The sequence below is a fragment of the Heloderma suspectum genome, chromosome 2, assembly GCF_057233095.1.
Source record: "Heloderma suspectum isolate Gila_16-S chromosome 2, 16-S_ref, whole genome shotgun sequence".
Lineage (NCBI taxonomy): Eukaryota > Metazoa > Chordata > Lepidosauria > Squamata > Helodermatidae > Heloderma > Heloderma suspectum.
In genome coordinates this window covers 30,249,387-30,268,035 of record NC_139459.1, presented here as the reverse complement: position 1 = coordinate 30,268,035, position 18,649 = coordinate 30,249,387, and the positions used below count along the sequence as shown (strand labels likewise).

The 18,649-nt window shown below is 45.4% G+C and overlaps 1 protein-coding gene across 1 annotated transcript; it reads right to left on the bottom strand.

Moving 5' to 3' along the window:
* Positions 1-1,389: 1,389 nt before the first annotated feature.
* Positions 1,390-18,352, bottom strand: PTGER4 (prostaglandin E receptor 4). Its single transcript, XM_084833131.1, has 2 exons — positions 16,580-18,352; positions 1,390-3,503 (listed from the first exon to the last, which is right to left on the bottom strand). Exons 1-2 carry the CDS (start codon positions 17,408-17,410, stop codon positions 2,910-2,912), a joined length of 1,425 nt encoding a protein of 474 aa, XP_084689257.1. The 5' UTR covers positions 17,411-18,352; the 3' UTR covers positions 1,390-2,909.
* Positions 18,353-18,649: the final 297 nt, after the last annotated feature.

Here is an 18,649-nt window from a genome sequence, read left to right as displayed (position 1 = left end):
TGGCCAGGGCCGCCCGCAGCCGGACAGCCTGCAGGGACGCAAATGGTGGCTGCCGTAGCCGCCGCCATTTGCGTCCCTGTATTTTGCCGTGATAGGCTATGTAAATATTTACATAGCCTATCACGGCAAAAACAAACAAACAGTGGACACAAATGGCGGTGGCTACGGCGGCTGCCATTTGCGTTCCCTTTTTTTGGCCGTTTTAGCCTACATAAATATTTATGTAGGCTAAAACAGCAAAAAAAAAACAAACGCAAATGGCGGCCGCCGCAGCCGCCGCCATTTGCATCCACTCTTTTTGTTTTTGCCGTAATAGCTACGTAAATACTTATGTAGCCTATCACAGCCTCCACAGGGACGCAAATGGCGTTCCTGTGTTAGCCTACGTGATTATTTACGTAGCCTATCACGGCTATAATGAGGAACCGAATGGCGGCCGCAGATGTGGCTGCCATTTGCAAGTCAGCATGGACGAGAGCAGGTAAGTGCTCCATTTCGCGCGCCTTTCGTGGGGAGGGAGCGGGGGGGCTTCGTTCCGCCACGGATTTCGGGTGGACGAATGCACTGGCATTCGGCCTCACCGAGATCCGTGGCGGAATTCTCTGACATCCCTATCCATCTCTAGGTTCAATCACAATCTGCACGTAAGCACACACACTAACACAGCATTGCACTCAGCCTGGGTTTCCTATGTTTGTCAATTGGCCGGTTTACACAATCAATCAGCCCATCATGGCTTATTTAAGCCATGGTAAGCTGCAGTGCATGCTGGTGGCCGTTTTAAAGATTCAAGCTGCAGCCGCGGCTTGTGTTGTCCGAACCCAGGAACCATGAGTTATGCAAGGGTTAAATGACCTTCACATAACCCATGGTCCTTGGGTTCAGACGACATGGCAAACCATGGCTTGAACATTCAAAAACCACCCAGCACATGTTGAGTGAACGAGGTGAATCTTACACAGTGATCCTCTCCTTGACATAAATGGTAACAAGTATTTTTCCATCTTTGGCAGCCTTCCCCAATGTGGTGCCCTCCAGATGTTGGTGTTGAAGTCCAACACATCTGGAGGATGCCAGGTTGGAAAAGTCTGATCTATGGAGAGGGGGAAAGTGTTCAGTGCAAGCAACTGGCAACATTATGGCTGTGTAAGTGGAGTGCACTGTTGCTATTAAGAACATTTAACAAGTAAAAATCTGCTTTAGGTTTTTTTAAAGAGTGGTACTGGTTTGTACCACTGGCAGCTCTCATATGATCACCTCCAACACCAGGATGGATTCATGATGGGCTCATGACCCAATGAGATGAACCAACACCTCCATTGTGAGAGTCAGGAGTAGACATGCAGCCCCCAAATTTATGCCATTTGCAGTGTCCCTTTTTTTTTTTTTGAGGTGCCACAAACACGTGAATTGCAGTGGCGGCATGTAAATCTTCATGTGGAGGCACCAATTCATACAATTAACACCCCTCACCCTGGTTGGGCCACATACCCATCAATGGTTCTGCACACTGGCTGCATGAACTAGTCCTGGCCTTACAATCCTAAACATCATTCCTTGGTCTAAATTCAACTCAGATGAACCTCCTTCCAAACAAATGTGATTAGGGTTGGGTAAGGTGGATGCTGGCCAGAGATGCGTGCTTGGGACCTTGATCCAACAACCACTTTCAGAGGACTACTTTGATGTGGATAAATTTCCTATTGGCACCATTAAGGCTTCAATCATATACCCATTTACCTGGGAGTAAGCTCCACTGAACACAGTGGGGTTTACTTCTGAGTAAACCTGCACAGGATTGGACCCTACGTATGTATCAAATGTTTAGAGAAGTGGATTATTAGCCTAGGCAAGAGGCCACTGCATTTTAACGAAAAACACATTCCCAGCACATAAACTCTGCTTTCTTTTTAAGTATACACACACAGTATCTGGAACATTTAAAAACATAAAGCCTTTATTTCCCCCAGTGGTATCATAACATGTTCCCCCTATAATTCCAACTTCCTCCAATCCTGTCTTGCGAATTAGCTCTGCTGTGGCCCACTGAGTTTGCGTATCTGAAAAACAAATCTAATGTAAAATTATCTATCAGCAGGAGAAGAAGACTGGCAATATTTCTTTTCTATATACTTTGTATTAATAATTAACCTTCTCACAGAGAAGAATACAGCATTTTAAATACATTCAGTCACAATATATACAGCAGAGAAATTCACATTTTTTTTCACACCGTAGGAGAGATTTCCAATTCCATATCAACTGGAGCAGTTTCCACAGCTACCAGCAACTGCCTTTTAATTAGTTCTCTCTAAACCTTATTAAGTAATAAGGGGGTAGAGAGGAATAGGGGATAAGTATGCTTCAATTATATTTAGGTGGGGGAAATGGCAACTCTTTCCAACCTTGGACTAACGAAAACAGCCCCAAGGCCATGCGACAAGCAGCACCCTGTGCTCCTGAACCAGTACATTCATCTGTTACCCTGGAAGGGTCTGATGGTGGAGGATGAGTCTGTAGGCTGATCCTTATCACCTGCAAGGCCCGTGCTTATGATAGAATTTAAAAAAACACCACTTCAGAACACAGCAGCTACTCTTTCGCACACCTAACGTGTAGAGAGATGTAGCAGCCAAGAAGGTAGGATGCTTACTTCCACCCTGAAGGCTGCCATTTTGTGTCCTGCATGGTCTCTCATGAGGTGCCCATTTCTAGTCCACTTTGCTCTAAATGGCTACTCGATCCCATTAGACCGGGAAAGGGAAAAGCCAGAAAGGCCTTGGGTGTGCCTTAGCCATGACAGGCCAACAGACTGGATGGTGAAGCGTGGACATTTGATACGTCCGTTGTACCAGTTCCTCCTAGGTCTTCTTCTGAAGGGCCACCTGCATCTTAATTCCTTTCACTGTTTATATACACTTCTCCGATAAGTTCAGTGTCTCACTGGGGAAGGTGACCTGAAGGGAGCTGCCCTTTGGAGTAGTACTGACCCCACCACCAAGCCTGAGTTCATTCACCAAAAGGACGTTCTCACAGTCCTGCCCCTGTGAAGACTCTGAGGTGTTTGAGCTCCTCAGTGTCCTTATGGATGTCGTATCTGATTGGGCCAGGTTGCTGCTTGCTCCTGGCAACAGCATACGTTCACCAACGGCCCCTTCGCTTGGCTCCAGGGGATATAAAAGAGTCTGTGAGGTACTGCTGATCTCCCTCAACTCTCGAGAGATGAAGGAGGGCGAATGGGCGGCTGTGGTGGAGGAAGCCCTGCGGCCGTCCGTGCAGTTGAAATTGCTTCCCGAGTGCTGCCGGTGGGACCCTCCGATGCGGCAGAAGAGACACTTGACCTTCTCAATGGCTTTGCTCAGCACAGTCTTGCGAAGCAGAATGTACACCCATGGATCAAGGATTGGGTTCACCGAGGCTATGCGGATGGCCTGTAGGTCAGGGTTTTGCTGAATGTCCTTCACTAAAGGCGGCTGGTACAGCTGGTTCACGAAGACACGCACCTGGAAAGGGGAAAACAATAATAAGGATCCATAGATAATCCAATTACAGAAGACCAGGCTGACATTTCAAAGCTAATGGCTGGCTTAGCAATTGCCGGTTACAACAGGAAGGGAGGGAGGAAGGGCAGGCCTTCCGTAATTTTGGAAGGGAGCTATTTTTAGAATGGGAAAAATTTCCAGCCAGCTGACTTAATGCAAAGATAAAGGACCTTTCCCTCTTCTACATTATCTAAACCACTGGAATACCCGTTGGTCAATAAACCTTTCGTGGAGTATTTCTGATACGCCTGCTGTCTCCACTCCGAGGTGTTTAGTCATTACTCCCTAATTTAGAGCATTCAACTAAGCATCACAGGTTTCTTTGTTGTTTTTTTAATAGCCAACCCTTCAGTACAACCAGCTCTGCTATTAAGTGTTCTGGGTGTGTAAGGAGCTACAGAATGTGGCCTTGAGCCATTTTGGGAAATCTAGCCAATCACTGAATACTCTAATCCAGCCAGCCTCCCATAAATATACATTTCAAAACAAAATTGGCCCTGAATTTCCATCTCACAGGCAAATTCTCCTTCAGGAACAGGCCTGGAACTGTAGGCTCTTTGAGGTTAGAGGTAGTGTTTGCTGGTATCTTCCAAGGCTTGAGTATTCAAGGCAAAGGTGTGTTTTTTTATATACCTGCCAAATTCTGCTTGTAGCAGCTTGTTATTTTCTTAAAAGACAGGTTTCCTGGAATGAACCCCTGCCCCCCCACAGTAAAAAGGTATATCACTTAGGATGATGAACTGCACTAAATTGTGTTGTTGACATGTTTCCATGTGAAGCTACTCTGTCCTATTTACAATGTATTAAAAATGATGGCTGTGATCCCATGAATGGTTAAAGGTGTGCCACAAATGCACCAGATAACAACCAGGAACTTAAAGGTATTTGGTGGTCTTCACATTCAAGCCCAACTAACTCCAGATAAGTAGTCATAGTAGCACTTTTTGCAGCAAAAAGAAAGTTATGTGGCACATTGAAGACTAAGAGTGCAACCCAGCCAAAGTTATTCACTTTTAAGACTCACCATTTTAATGGGAGAAAATCTAGCATGTGCTTAACACTTCAGTTGAACTCAATGGGACATGCAGGTACTGAACTTTGGCTGGACGGCTTCCTAAAGTAATCACACTTTTCATTTTGGGAATGAGCTGATGGAGCAGCTAAAAGGCTGAGCTGTAGATCAGGAAGGCTCCAGCTCAAATCTCAGCTCTTGCTAGGTGGTGTTAAGCAAGTCACTTGCCTCTACCTGTCACAGTGGCCCTCAACCCTGGTCTGCAATATGGAGATAAGAATACTGACCTACCTTACAGGCTTGTAAACACTGCAGAGATAATGTACGTGAAGCTTTGGACATTCAGAAAACACTGGATATTATTAGGTAGGGGCTGCAAGCTTTCATTTGTTAGTTACACTAGATTAATAAACTAAAGGCTTAGTTGATTAATTTATGGATACCAAAATTAATCAAGGGGGCTGAGAGTTAAGGGCACACAAGGTTAGGGACAGCTGATAGCTGGCTGTAATAAGGAATGAAAGAAAAATATGGCCATATCTTCTAACAATGAATAATGGCTTTGGTTTGTTACACTGTAAATTATCTTACACTTCTTGCAATATCTCAAAAGGCACCTTATGCTTAGCATTTGGCAGTATGGAAATACACACTTCTACTGGAGAGTAGTGCTATGAATGAACAGAGATTAGCTTGATCTGAAAGCTTATTGGTGGAATTCAAGTGAACACATTTTCTAACCACTAGATGGCATAGTAACTTCACTTCTGGAAGTTCCTTCCTTTCTCTCTTGCGAATGATTTGGGAAAGCATGAAAGCGAAAAGAGGCTTGCTATCTGATTTGGCGTTGAATGGCTGTGGACAAACTTTAAAGTTGGCTTAATAAAGGAGGAGCAACAGCAGCAAGAACAAACAAAAAGGGTGAAGGATTTGAACGCCCAACAGATTAGAGTACCAAAATTCAAATGATAGTCATTGCACTCAATGAGTAGCAGGGAGTTAATCTCTAACGCAGTTAGGAGTTAAGCTTTTATTTATTTAGAGCCCACCCTATATACATAACTTTGGGCAGTGGTTCCCAAACTGTTCCATGAACCTGGCATTCCTTGAAAGCTTATCGGATGCTCCTCAATAAAAAGACCAGTAATGGCAGGTAAGCTTCCCTGAAAGAGAGACAGCCCACCACTTATGATGTTCCCGAGTAATGTGCAGATGCAAGAGAGTCTCGGGAGCGAACTACATGTGATGCTAGTCACGTAGCTCCACCCTTAAATCCAAGGTTTGGGTGCTGGCGTTTTTTGCAAATACCCAGTGTGGGCAACTTGCACCTTAGTGTGGGGAGGAGGCTTTAAACTCCCGGCGCCTCATTGGGGGGATCTGCAATTTGCATTGTAAAAAAAGGTCCCATAAAAATAAATGGGACCTTTTTTTGCAATGAATATTGCAGACATGGGGGCTCAGATTTGGACTGGGCCTGCAGCGGGCGGTCAAAGGGTTAAAGCGTTCCTATCCCCCGCTCTAGGGCCCTGACCTGTATAGGGGGCTCCACTGTGGCTCTTTGGAAAAATGTGCAGGGATTGCCTTAAAATATCCCCCAGAATCCTTTGTAAGGATTACAGAGCAAATGCTCAATTAGTCCTTGGCAGACAAGTTTGAAAAACAATGGCCTTAGGTAACAATATTTCCTCATCTACAGCTGGATGTGCCTGATCTCGTCTGATCTCAGAAGCTAAGCAAGGTCAGCCCTGGTTAGTACTTGGATGGGAGACCGCCTGGGAATCAGGCTTCCTGCGCTGAGCAGGGGGTTGGACTCGATGGTCTTGTAGGCCCCTTCCAACCCTATATGATTCTACGAACCATTTTACAGTGGGAAAACAGGCAAATTACAAGGGACTTATCAAATGCTGCACTGTGAATCTTCAGCAGAATGGAGATTTGAACTCATGCCCAAATCCAAAATTTCGATCCACTGAAGCATGTCATGAGTCCAGTTTCATAGTGCTAAGTGGTAACAAGAAAATTACCATACTAAATGGTAATTAACTAAGCTTATTTCTCCTGCCCCAGAAAAGGCCTACATTTTCAGCTTAGGTTCAAGTTACTCCCTGGATCTCTCTTTCCTTGGTGACTCACCAAAGCCTACACCCAAACATCATTTAGGAATCTGTCACATTGCTCTATTAAGGCTGACTTTGGGTGGTCAAGGTTAAAGGCAGTATGAGGGCCAAGTTAGTGCATATTTGTTGCTTTCATAGTGCAATCCTTTACATGTCTACTCAGAAATAATCCCCACTGAATTCACTGGGACTTACTCCCAGGTAAGTGTTTATAGGCTTGCAGCCTTAGATGCTCTTTTTACATATGGTTCAACATGATTCTATTTTCAGTCTTGCATATAAGCCCACAAGTTAGTAGCCCACAAGGGTGTTTACTAAGCCTGCCTGACCACAGATATCTATGTGAACAATTTGTTTCCTAAAAGGAGTAGGAAATTGTATGATCTCTCTGCCTCGGAGGTCTAGGCTACCCATCTCTGAGTGAAGGCCATTAACTCAGTGGTAGAGTACAGGCTTTGCATGCTGATCCGATCCAAGCATCTCCAGTAAACATATACTGGGTATTAGGTGATGAGAAAACCCCCTGAGACCCCTAGAGAGCTAATGCCAGTCAGAAGCTGACAAGACTGAACAGGAAATACCAGTGGCCTGACTCAGGATAAGGTAGTTTTAGATGTTCATATCTAAACAAATGATAAATACCTCTGTAATAAATAACTAAATAAATCTCAAGGTGAGATTAAAGACCATGAGGAGAACAACCAAATAAAGGTCCAGATCAACAGTCTCCAAAATAAAGGGCCCTAAAGGCTATTCCACGTGTTATATAGTGCCAAAGATGCATGCTCGCACCACAGGGACGTCATGGGCCTCTACTGAGTCCGCCTGTACCAGATGTACAGTTGAAGCCATTCAGTTCAGCCACATAATTCACACCCATATAAAAACATTTTATACCAACACGTGAAAAAGTGTGGTACTGAACAGCCTCTTCTGCAGGCCAGTCATGAGGTAATTGCGTGTTCTAGGAGAGCCGTCCCCAGCTTGAAACCCTCCAGAGATGTCAGACTACAACTTCCATCATCCCCTACCAGCTTAGGGATGATGTAAGTTGAAGTCAGACACCCCTAGAGGGTGCCATGTTGGGGCCAACTGTTCCATGTTGGGGCCAAATGGATAATCCTTTAGAAATAATGGCTATCTACTAACTCTTTGCTTCTCATCAACTCTTTTGCAAGTACTGCTGCTCTTGAATTCTAAATCCAGACAGAAAAAGCTTATCTAAATTCCTGATTGTACAGATGTCTCCCCCCACCCCCCCTCTCCCGATAACTGCATAAATGAAGTTCCCCAATAATCCCCTTGAGTTAATACGGCTACTCTGGGGAAATACAGTCATGGCCTAAATCCCACTCGTAGACGAACATCTTGTCCACAATGCAAGAGACCACTCACTTTGGGAAAATATTAGTGTGTATCCAGCTGTTGCTAAAAGTCCTACAATGCTGACATGGTACGCCTGACTAAAACAGAAACCAAACAAAAAAACCACTACCCACTGGACACTAAACGGGCTGCTAGAACGTTTAGTTCAATTGCTTTTCTTTATCACAAAGCTGAATTCATCTTTGTTTACTGTACCTTTTGCAGGGCCTGATGCCTTCCAGTAATAATCACACCTTCCAAATCTGGTTCAATGAGGCAAATGACAAGCCTGCAACTGAATGAAGTTCTACCCAACACCACCAAGGTCAGTGCTGCTTATCCAACTCGAACAGTGCAATTCTCCTACACATGTCCAACCCCCAAATAAGCCCAACTGAGGTTCAATGAGAGTTACTCTCAGGTAAGTTTGCATAGTATTGCAGCCTAAGGCAAGGAATTAGCTGAAACTAATCAACCCTAATGCTATTTGCTGGTTGGTGGATGGATCTGTATTTTGGATTTTTACAAATCATAAGAAGATGGGCAGTATTCTTTGCAGTACTCACCACCTCTGAAGTATGTACTACAGCAGCCTCCTCTGACTGGGTGCCCTCCAGATGTGTGGGACTGCAGCTCCCATAATTCCCAGCTAGCATGGCCATTCTAGCTGGGAATTATGGGAATTGCAGTTCCACACATCTGGAGGGCACTAGGTTGGGGGAGACTGTAGTAGAATACTAGGTTCTCGAAATGTAGTTTGGGGCTTCGTCTGAGCCAGAACTATTGTGCTTAACTGTAACGGGCAAAGGGTTTAGCCAGGAAAAGGCAACTCCCATTATCTTCAGCCATCTCCTGCTGGCTGGGGCTGATGAGAATGGTAGTCCAGCACATCTGGAGGGCACCAGGTTGGGGAAGGCAGTTTGGGCTCTTGTCAAAGTTTTCACATGACTTCTATACCCGCCCTCTTCTGAGCTAAACCAAGGGAGGTGGGAAAATCCCTCTTGTGTGGGTTTACCTTGTACCCACTTTCACTGCTGGAGTTCAAGTCTAGAATGCGTGCGGTAAAAGTGAAAAGTAAGTTTCTGAAAGGAATTTATCTCAGCATGAGGTAGCCACGGTTAGCCCCAAATGAGTTTGAGATTAGGCTTCCAAATGAAAGAATGCAACTTTTGGGCAAGCTTCATTCCTAGGCACCTCTGCATTCAAAAATTAACTACTGTGTGATCCAACCTAGATATGACATTAGAAAAGGTGTGAGCAGTCTTCCTATGGGATTTTTTGAAATGATTGCTTTGATACTGAAACACAGCCTGGTGGAGAAGCAGGAAGAAGAACGACCCTTTCTCCATAGATCCTTTTTCCTATCAAAATCGCCTCAGCCCCAAAACTGCTTTTCTCCCCCACAGAGGGAAAGGTACAGAGACAATTCAACCTGGTCCTCAAGAGAACATTCAAAGATAAAGGTTTGGATGTGGTACAGGCCTCCATGTGACTATATCATCTCAGAATGCACAGGAAAGACAGCTTGTCATGAGTAAACTCTTGTGTCAAAGTCTCCCTGCACATGGAAAGCTTACATACGGAAAGGCAGTAACATAAGCCAACCCTGAATGGGCTGTTAGCGTCTATCCCTATCCCGAACATTAAGGGAAGAAAGGATTTTCCCCTCCTGACTAATTGTAAACATGAAGTATGCCTTACCATAAAGTCCCTTTTTATAGCAGTTACCTCCCACAACAAACAAAGGAGTAGCCTTCCACAAAGTCTTCACCTGTCCTCATAAAATTCCCTCTATCACATTCTGATACGCGGCCATATATAGATAACTAGTTAATAATAAGTGGGAAGCCAAATTTACTAAGTAACCTTTGCCCAGAAGAACTTGGTATTTCTTTTAGTATTTCTCCATATTCTTCCTAAATCTTGTCTGCTATGTCATTAATGCCAGCTGACACCAAAACTAAAAGACATGGGGACTTTATGGGTTGACTATGTTCTGAGAGCCCAGGTGAACACAGATGAGTAGAAGAAGACATCACACCCCGCTCCCCCTACCACATTTTTCTGTCCTCATGCTGGGTAAATAAAGATGATTGCTCCACCACACATCTGTACCTGATGGGTGGTTAAAAATGATTCTCCTCAACACTTGGCAGGAAGATAAAGGTGACTAAGTTACCTCAGGTTAAGACTGCTCAGCCTGGAGTAGTTTTGCCACCTGTATGGGTTGACACTTCAACAAGCTTCTGGGTTTTTTGCATTTCTTGGCAGCCAGAAATGTAGTCTTATCTCATGTGACAGCAGAACAGCCACCAAGTTTTGAGCTGTTAGGAATTTTAATGGCTCCCATTGTAGAACTGGATGGGAAAAAGTGTTCTCCACATGAAGGTGTCCTATCCCCATTCATTTCCTCGTAGCAAAACCTGGGAGCACTTCTCTAGAGCTATGGTTGTCAACTAGTGGGACATGACCCACAACTAAGACGCAGTTTGCATATCCCAGTGGCAATTCCTGGATTGTTTAATCCAGGAATTGTGGTGAAAAGCAGAGTGCGCAAGCTGCACATTTCTCATTTCCGCTTTTAATTAACAACCCAGGAATACCCTGTTCCGGGTTGGTTTGTTATGTGCAAAGCCAGAAACTCTGGATTGTTTATGTAAACAACCCAGAGTTCACCCAACAACGAACCATGATCAATTGTTGGGTTAACTCTGGGTTGTTTAACTCATAAACAACCAAGAGTTTCTAGGTTTGCACATCACAAAACAACCCCCAAACGGGGGCATTCCTGGGCTGTTAATTAAAAGCATGTAGCTTGTTCGCTCCACTTATCCTGCAATTCCTGGATTGCCACCGGGACATGTGAACTGGGTATGAGACCTCTACCTAATGTGCGCTGTACAATCATTTTACTTTTGCTGTAGTTAAAGTTGTTATGTGTTTAAAGAAGAGAGGGTAGAAGGAAAACATTATAGATACCGTAAAACATGAAAAGTTAATCCCATGTTGCAGGCTCTGAAAACATGAAAGATCACTGTTCTAATTACTGTAAGAGGCCTACTTTCAGTCAGGTTTTATTTTCGGCCAAGGTCCAGCCTAAGAACACATGAAGTAAGGCTTGCACTTTTAAACAGTGGTATGACAGGCAGAAGCTCAACAGGTGAAACTTTCCCCAAGACTACATCTCCATACTGGGGAAAGTTGCACCCATTTCATTTCTGCCATGCAACAAAGGCATAATGATCATGCCAGATGAAATATGGCAACCCTATGAAACAATAACAGACTGGTTTTGAGCATGTGGAAAGTGTCTTCTTCCACAAATGAATAACTACCATCAGCACAACCATGAATTTGAGATTAAGCGTAACACCTTTCAGGTCAGAGGTCATGATTTCTGGCAGGCTTCATTCCCGGTATGTATCACTTCAGAAGTTAAATATCAGTACCAATGAACAGTACCTCCAATGAACTCATGAAGAAAGAGGCTATCAATGGCCACTAGTCATGATGGCTATGTATTGCCTCCAGTATCAGAGTCTGCATGCCTCCCAGTACCAGCTGCTGGAGAACAGAAGTGAGAGGGGGCTATTGCTCTCATTTCTGGGATTCCCAAAGGCTTCTGGTTGGCCATTGTGGGAACAGAGTGCTGGACTAGATAAGCCTTGGGTCTCATCCAGCATGGCTCTTTTTATGTTCATATGTTAACAGTCAGTCACTAGCACTTCAATGGAAAATAAGCTGTGCACTGAGGCACTTTCGGTGAAATGAAGAATGGCTTGGCAGAGGATCTGAGCTGTCTCCTCAAATGCAAGATCCTGTTATACTTAATATATTGGCCTGCACAGTTACTCTTCTCCAGTATGTTGGTAGTGGAAGAAAGTGTGTCTGATTCGTACTGGTTCAAATTCTCGCTCCGCTAGAAAGCTTACTGAGTCAGCCTTGGGCCAGTCACTCTCTCTCAGCCTGACTTACCTCATAAGGTTGCCATGAGCATAAAGCAAGGGAAAACCCCATGTATTTTTGGGGGATTAACATAATAGCAATATTTTATTTATTTATTTACTTACTTACTTACTTTATTAATCGTCCATCTGGCTGGTCACCCAGCCACTCTGGGCGATGTACAACAAAAGAACAGTTTAAAACAATAAAGTAACATTACAACATTGTAATGTTACTTAGCCTCATGCAGCAGTGAACTCCCAAAAATATTACTGTGTTTGTCTTTTGCTTATTTGTTAAATATACACTTCTTTCGTTTTCTTAACTACCTCTTCACTCTAATGGTAGGCTGAAAGCCTTCATTCAATATTTGACAATGAATCTATGAAAGTTTTAAACACATATATAGAAGTGATACACTTCTATTTGTCTGAGTGCTTTTCTTTTCTTCCCATTTTCTGTCAGAGCTTAGTTAATTAAACCTGATTCTTTCATTGCTTAGAAAATTATAAAATTAAAGGACACCAGTTTCTGAAATGAGGTCTAGGGGGCTAATTAAATTGACTTACCATTTAACTATTTTTGTATTTATTAACCAGTTTTAATGGCAATTGGAATAACTTAGCATGGTAACTTTTATACTTATCTGTTCCCCTGTACATTTTTTTTAAAAGGGCAAGCCCCATTCACTGGATCTTCTCTGTCTTTTGTCAGCCTTGTGAAGGCAAAGTCTCTCTGTTCTGTCTGTGCCCCTTATTCCGTAAGAAATTTTACAGAATATCACGGCCTCATAGTGACTTTTGCACCAGCAATGCCACAATCAGCTTTAACATTTGCACAACACAAAATACATTTGGTGCACTTGAGTGTGTTGGACTTGGACCAGAAATACTTGCATTCAAATCTCCATTGACCCATGAAGCACACAAGATGGCCTTGGGAAAGTCACTTCCTCTGAGTGTAATCTACCTCACAGGGTTGTTGTGAGGATGTAGACCCACATAGTGTAATACATAAATAATGCACTAAAGCAAATTCAACTCTCAGTCAATCTCCTCTGTAATGGGTGCATAATTTAATCACCAGTACATCTTTTCTCTTTAAAAAAACTATGTGCATTTCTAAGGATATTTACTGGAAAGTCAATCCCACTGAACTCAGTGGAATTTCGTTCAAGTAATTTAGATCTGAACTATTATGTGATTAGATCTGAACGTGTTTAGATCTGAACTATTATGTGATTCTCCCATCTTTGTGGCCAACTGCTGTTTCCATTGAGCCATTTCTCATGTTCTATTTCATTTCGCAATCTCAGATGCTTTTAATAAGTCCTCCTGGATCAGACCATCTAGTCCAGCATCTTGTTCCCACAGTGTTCAAATATTTATTTTAGTGCTTCCTGAAGCCGCTCTCTCTTCAGTCTCTGCAACCTGCTACACTAAATGAAACCACCAGGGTTTTTCTACCCATTAACTTCTGCTTTAGACACACCATCTTCAACTCTACCCATACATATTAGTGTAACTGTTAGTAACACAACTGTGCAACTCTTTCTGGAAAAATGGTCCTGCAGTTCCTGTATCTTAGATGCCTGAATATCTGTTTTTTTTGTCTATCATGAGAGACTTTTGAGAACCAGGGGTCCACAAATATTGTCTTGCCTTACTAGCCAGTCATTTTTTGTCCTCCCTAGATCCCATCTCCTATATCTTGTGGCATGCATTGAAGGTTTAGGAGAGAACCAGAGTCTTCTCTTATTTGTGTGGGATATGGGAACGGTATGAAACAGGGGGAGTCTCTCCTGCTTCTCAGAAGGGAATCCTGCTGATTTTTTTTTTTTTACTGGCTTGAAAAATGCAGTGGAAATGAGACCTGTGCAAAATGTCCTATTCACCAGAGGGAAGGGGACACTCGCCCCTGGCAACCTGGAGTCCTATTTGCCAGAGGGAAGGGGACATTCGCCCCTGGCAACCTGGAGTTCTGGATGTTTATCCAGAGCAGCCTATCCAAAGGGTTAAAAATAAAAGCCTACACCTTATGAAGAATGAGCTGCTACTATATGGGCTGTACCACTTGAGACTGCAGGTGGGGCATTCATATTTTTAAATGCTCCCTCCCTGTTCTAAAAAAGCAACAAGAGCAAAACACAAGTCCTTCCATGACATAAACCAGCACATTAGGCAGAAACAATTAGCCCTGTCCTTTCCTTGGTGTGCTGGCTTTACATGTAGTAAAAATATAGCAGCCTCCAACCTGCTATCTTAAGTAGTATGGTCCAGAATTCTCTCACTTCACAATATGTGGGAGGCTCTAACACTGCCCACTCAGTAATGATCTAGCTTCCGGGACAGCGAACTGCCATTTAAGATATGTTTAGATGGGGAAACAGGGATTCCAATTAATACCTCTACAAATTACAGCAATACTGAAATGCTTAGGTTATTACACAGACTACAGGATCACACCATTTCTGGAACAAAACATGTTTGTGTGTCTGAGCAATAAACAAGATTAGTTTTAGCTGTAGGGGGTTGTTTTGTTTTTGTCAAGGAGTACACAACTAAACAGAGATACCCTCCATTTGCTAACATATTATACATGCAATATCTCATTAGAAAATATTATTTTGCCTTCATGCATTCCATATTGCAAGGGGCTGCTTTTCACAGTCATGTTCCTTCCTACCTCAAGAACATATCCATAAGAATGTAAAAGTACCAATGGGAATACACAAGGGTCTATTGTGCGGAAAGTATTTTTGTGTGTGTGTAAAGAATCTACTGCATGCTCTTCGTAGGTGGTGATGTATACTTTTGCCACCTAAATGGAAATAATAGCACTGCAAGAAAGAGATCAGGTGCAAAACAGCATCCAGTACAGTCCCTGTAAGCAGTGCCACATGGAACGATATACAGTTACACACTGCAAAACACAAGCTGGACTACTTTAAGGAGTGCTGGTATCCCACACCAGGTATCCATAGCTGGATTATGTTAGTTATGTTGCAAAACTGGCCAAACATGTAAAATTATACCATTTACCTAAATAGCCCAGGATTGCGCTCTGCCCAGTCTTCTGTTCCCCTTCATTATGAGGCTCCCTGGTTTTGCTACACCCTTGATAGAGACCTATTTGAGAATGACTCTCGCCTACAATAAACTCCATTGCACTGAGCTGGGTCCTTGACACACACTTCTCTCTAACAACAATTGCTAAGCTCCCAGGATGAAAGGGCGGGGCGATAGCAAGTATGCACTGTCATTTGTTTAACAGATCCCTGCCAAAAAAAAGAGTTGGCCACGTTTTACTGGTAAGTTTATAAGAGGGGGACAGGTCTCAGCTAAGCCCACAACTGGTATTTCGTTTTTTTCCCCCTACCTTCCTGGGAGTCAAATGGGAAAGGGAGGAGAAAACAGATGTAGGTCACTAATTAAAGCGAGGGTTGTCCCCCCACCCCCGTTGGCAGAGGTGGAGCCTCCTGCAGGCAAGCACACAAACCTTGCAATAATCATGTCACCTCTATAATTCTCAATGGGAGTTCTTCAGTCTTCCTTGAACCCAAGGTCTTTTTGCTAAAATTAGCAGCAGTTCCTGACATATCCTGACAAGAGCAGGTTTGGTTGCAGACACTAGCACTCGACTGTAAATCTTTCAGCCTGAAACCTCCATCCAGAAATATTTATGCAACACACATATTACTAACAGGGAGTAATGTTAAAGTAGTTTAGCAGTCCCTTTATTCTCTGAAGTTTGAGTGGCTCTGCAAACTTTGCAGTAGTCCTATAAACACTTCGAAATCCAGTCAACAGTTCCAGTGAGTTGTCAGCTGGGCAGTATCTTGCTCAATTTCTGGATGCGTTTCTATGGGAAGGGCTGGAAGCAACGCTGTGTTATTTTTAATTGTTTAGTCTGTCCCACAACCCAATTAAGTAAAGACATTTGGATTTAAGGCGGCAAGCCTATTCACACTCACCTGGAAGAAAGCCCCACTGAGTGCAGTGAGACTTTCTTCTAAGTAAACACACAAAATACAGTGCTGCATGTCTATTTCTGTGCCTTTAAAGAAGATCACGAGTATTGAATTCAAGTAATATGGCTTAACTCGTCCATAGATGGGGTTGCTTGTATATCTGAAGAGCTCTTGATATTTTATGGGGCACAAAGGGCGTTTTCATATATCAGGCTTAAATCCATCCCCCCGCCCCAATTTTGACTGTAATGTTTATTTAAAACTTAGACCGGCAAGCATACACATTTGGTTTCACTTCAGGGTTCTGCAGTTGTGTTATCAGCATTAAAGCGTGCAATAAATAGCAAGAAGGTGGTTCAAAGGTGTTTCTTAGTGTCTTGTGTGAACATGGCCATACTCTCACCGGCCTAGTAGTGAACAATGTCAAAGAGGAAGTTTTAGACAGAGCTGGGTCCTTACTTTTCCCAGGGATAAAGAACTTTTAGATCACATGCATGAAAATAATGCAAGTAGAAACCTTACTTTTCAGCCACAGAAGCGATAGTGGTGTTTGGCTTTTTTCTACACAGGAAAATCCGTAGTGGCAATGATGATATTGGGAAGAAAGGGGTAACCCAGTATTACTCACCACTAGAGGAATGGAGCAGATCAACACAACCAAGGAGGTGGCAATGAGCAAGATGACCATTTGGATCTCTGCCCCTGCCATGCGCCGGAAGCTCCTGCGCCGGCGAACGTCCGACAAGCGGCTGGCGGTGTGGTCCGTACCCAAGGAGGTGCGCCGCATGAACTGGCGGTGCATGCGGATCAGGGCCATGCACACCAAGACATTGGAAACCACAGTGACCATGATTAAGAAGGAGCTGAAGCCGGCATACATGTAAGAGTAGGCGGCATGGGTGGAAACATTGGTCTGCCAGTCTATGAAGCACCATGTCTGGGGGTACTGCAGCTTCGTGCTACCCAAACCCATGCTCGGTAGGGCACAGAAGAGGACGTTGGAAACATAGATGGCAAAGAGAGTAAGCGCTGCCAGCTTCTTATCCACGTAATGGTTATAGAAGTAGGCATGGTTGATGGCCAGGTACCTCTCAATAGACATGGCGCAGATGATGCTGAGTCCAGACAGTCCGAAGAAGAGGAGGATGAAGGTGCTGTATTGGCAAAGTGGCTCGCCACCTGGCCACTCCTTCTTCAGGTATGTGGCGATAGTGACTGGACTCACCAAGCAGGTGCCCAGGAGGTCTGTGACGGCCAGCCCACAAACTAGCGTGTAGAAGGTGGTCTCTTTCTGCTCTTTCCGGGATTTGCAGAGCACCACTATGGCAATGAGGTTTCCCACCACCCCGAAGATGAACATGACAGTGGGGATCGTCAGGGCTTTGCTGGGCTCAGCTGGCCCTCCAGTCCCATTGGAGGAGCTGTTGGCAGAGGAGATCACGGTGTGGTTGAAAGACATGATGATGACAGCCAGCCCCCAGGGGGGAATGTGTGGGATTTTTAAAAAATAAAGATTGAGCGTCAAGGCGGCAAACTTTCAGCTTGAAGTCAGGCAGAGAAAACAACGGATATCCAGATGGGGGGGAATAAAAACGCCTGCATTTCAATGGCAGAACAGGGAGAGATGGGAGTAGCAACGATGCAGGGCTGTGGTTGTCGTTAGAAAACCAAGAAAATGGTGAAAGGGGGGTGGTCAATAAAAACAACCCCGCACCCCCCAAATGCAATTCTGCTGGTCAGCAAATGGGGCTTCCCTCCCTTTTCCCTACATATGCAGGGTGAGTTTCTAGACTTCCTCTTAGGGTTTCCCCCTCTTTTTCAAAACGAGGTCCTGCACTTCTCGAAGTTCAGCCTGGAAACCGATCCTGCCTTCTGTCAGGAGGACTTCCCATCCCTCTCTCCTAGTGAAACCAGTTCTCTCCCCCGCCCGGTTACTCAGATGCAATCTGCCGCTCGACCTCCTCCAAATCCGTCGCGAATCCCAAGCTGGTCGCTTCGCTCAGTTACTCTCTGCCAGAGCCTCGCGTCGTCCCCGGCAGGTCTCTCAACCAGCCGCTGTCCGGTCGGCGGGCGGAGGCGATTCAATCGCCGGCTTCTCCGGGGTCCCCGTCGGCCGGATCACGGCGTCGCTCCGGCAGCAGCAGGCAGGGCAGGGGGCGGCGGATCTCGGCGCGCAGCCCGCGCGCTCGGGAGCCGCGCGCGCCTTCGGCGGGCCGCGTGGAGCGCGCCGGCCCGCGCAGCCCCGGAGGAGGAGGACCGCGGCGCCGGCGAGAGCGGCGGTCGCCGCCTGAGCCCAGCGCGCCCGCTCCGGCTGCGACCATGTGCCCCGCGCCGCTGGGGATCACTCGCTCGTCGGCAGCTTCGCTCCTCGGTTCCTCCGGGCTGGGAGGCAGCGCGGCTCGGCTCGGCTCCGCCCACCTCGGGCCTCATTGGTCCGGGGGCGGGCGCGCCGAGCGCCTCTTTTGCGCCTCCGGGGGCCCCCGGCGCGAGAGGCGCGGCAGAGGGCCTGGCCGCGCGCGGCGGGCGCTCGCGGGGGCCGGGCGGGCGAGAGGCGCTGTCCGCCTCGCTCTCGCCCAGCAGCGGAGGCTGGGACGCGGGCGCCCCCCGCCAGGAAGCCCCCGGGGCCCGCGCCTCCGCCCTGCCCTGCCCTGCCCTGCCCTGCCCTGCCCGAGCGTCGCCGCTTCTGGGGCGGGAAGGA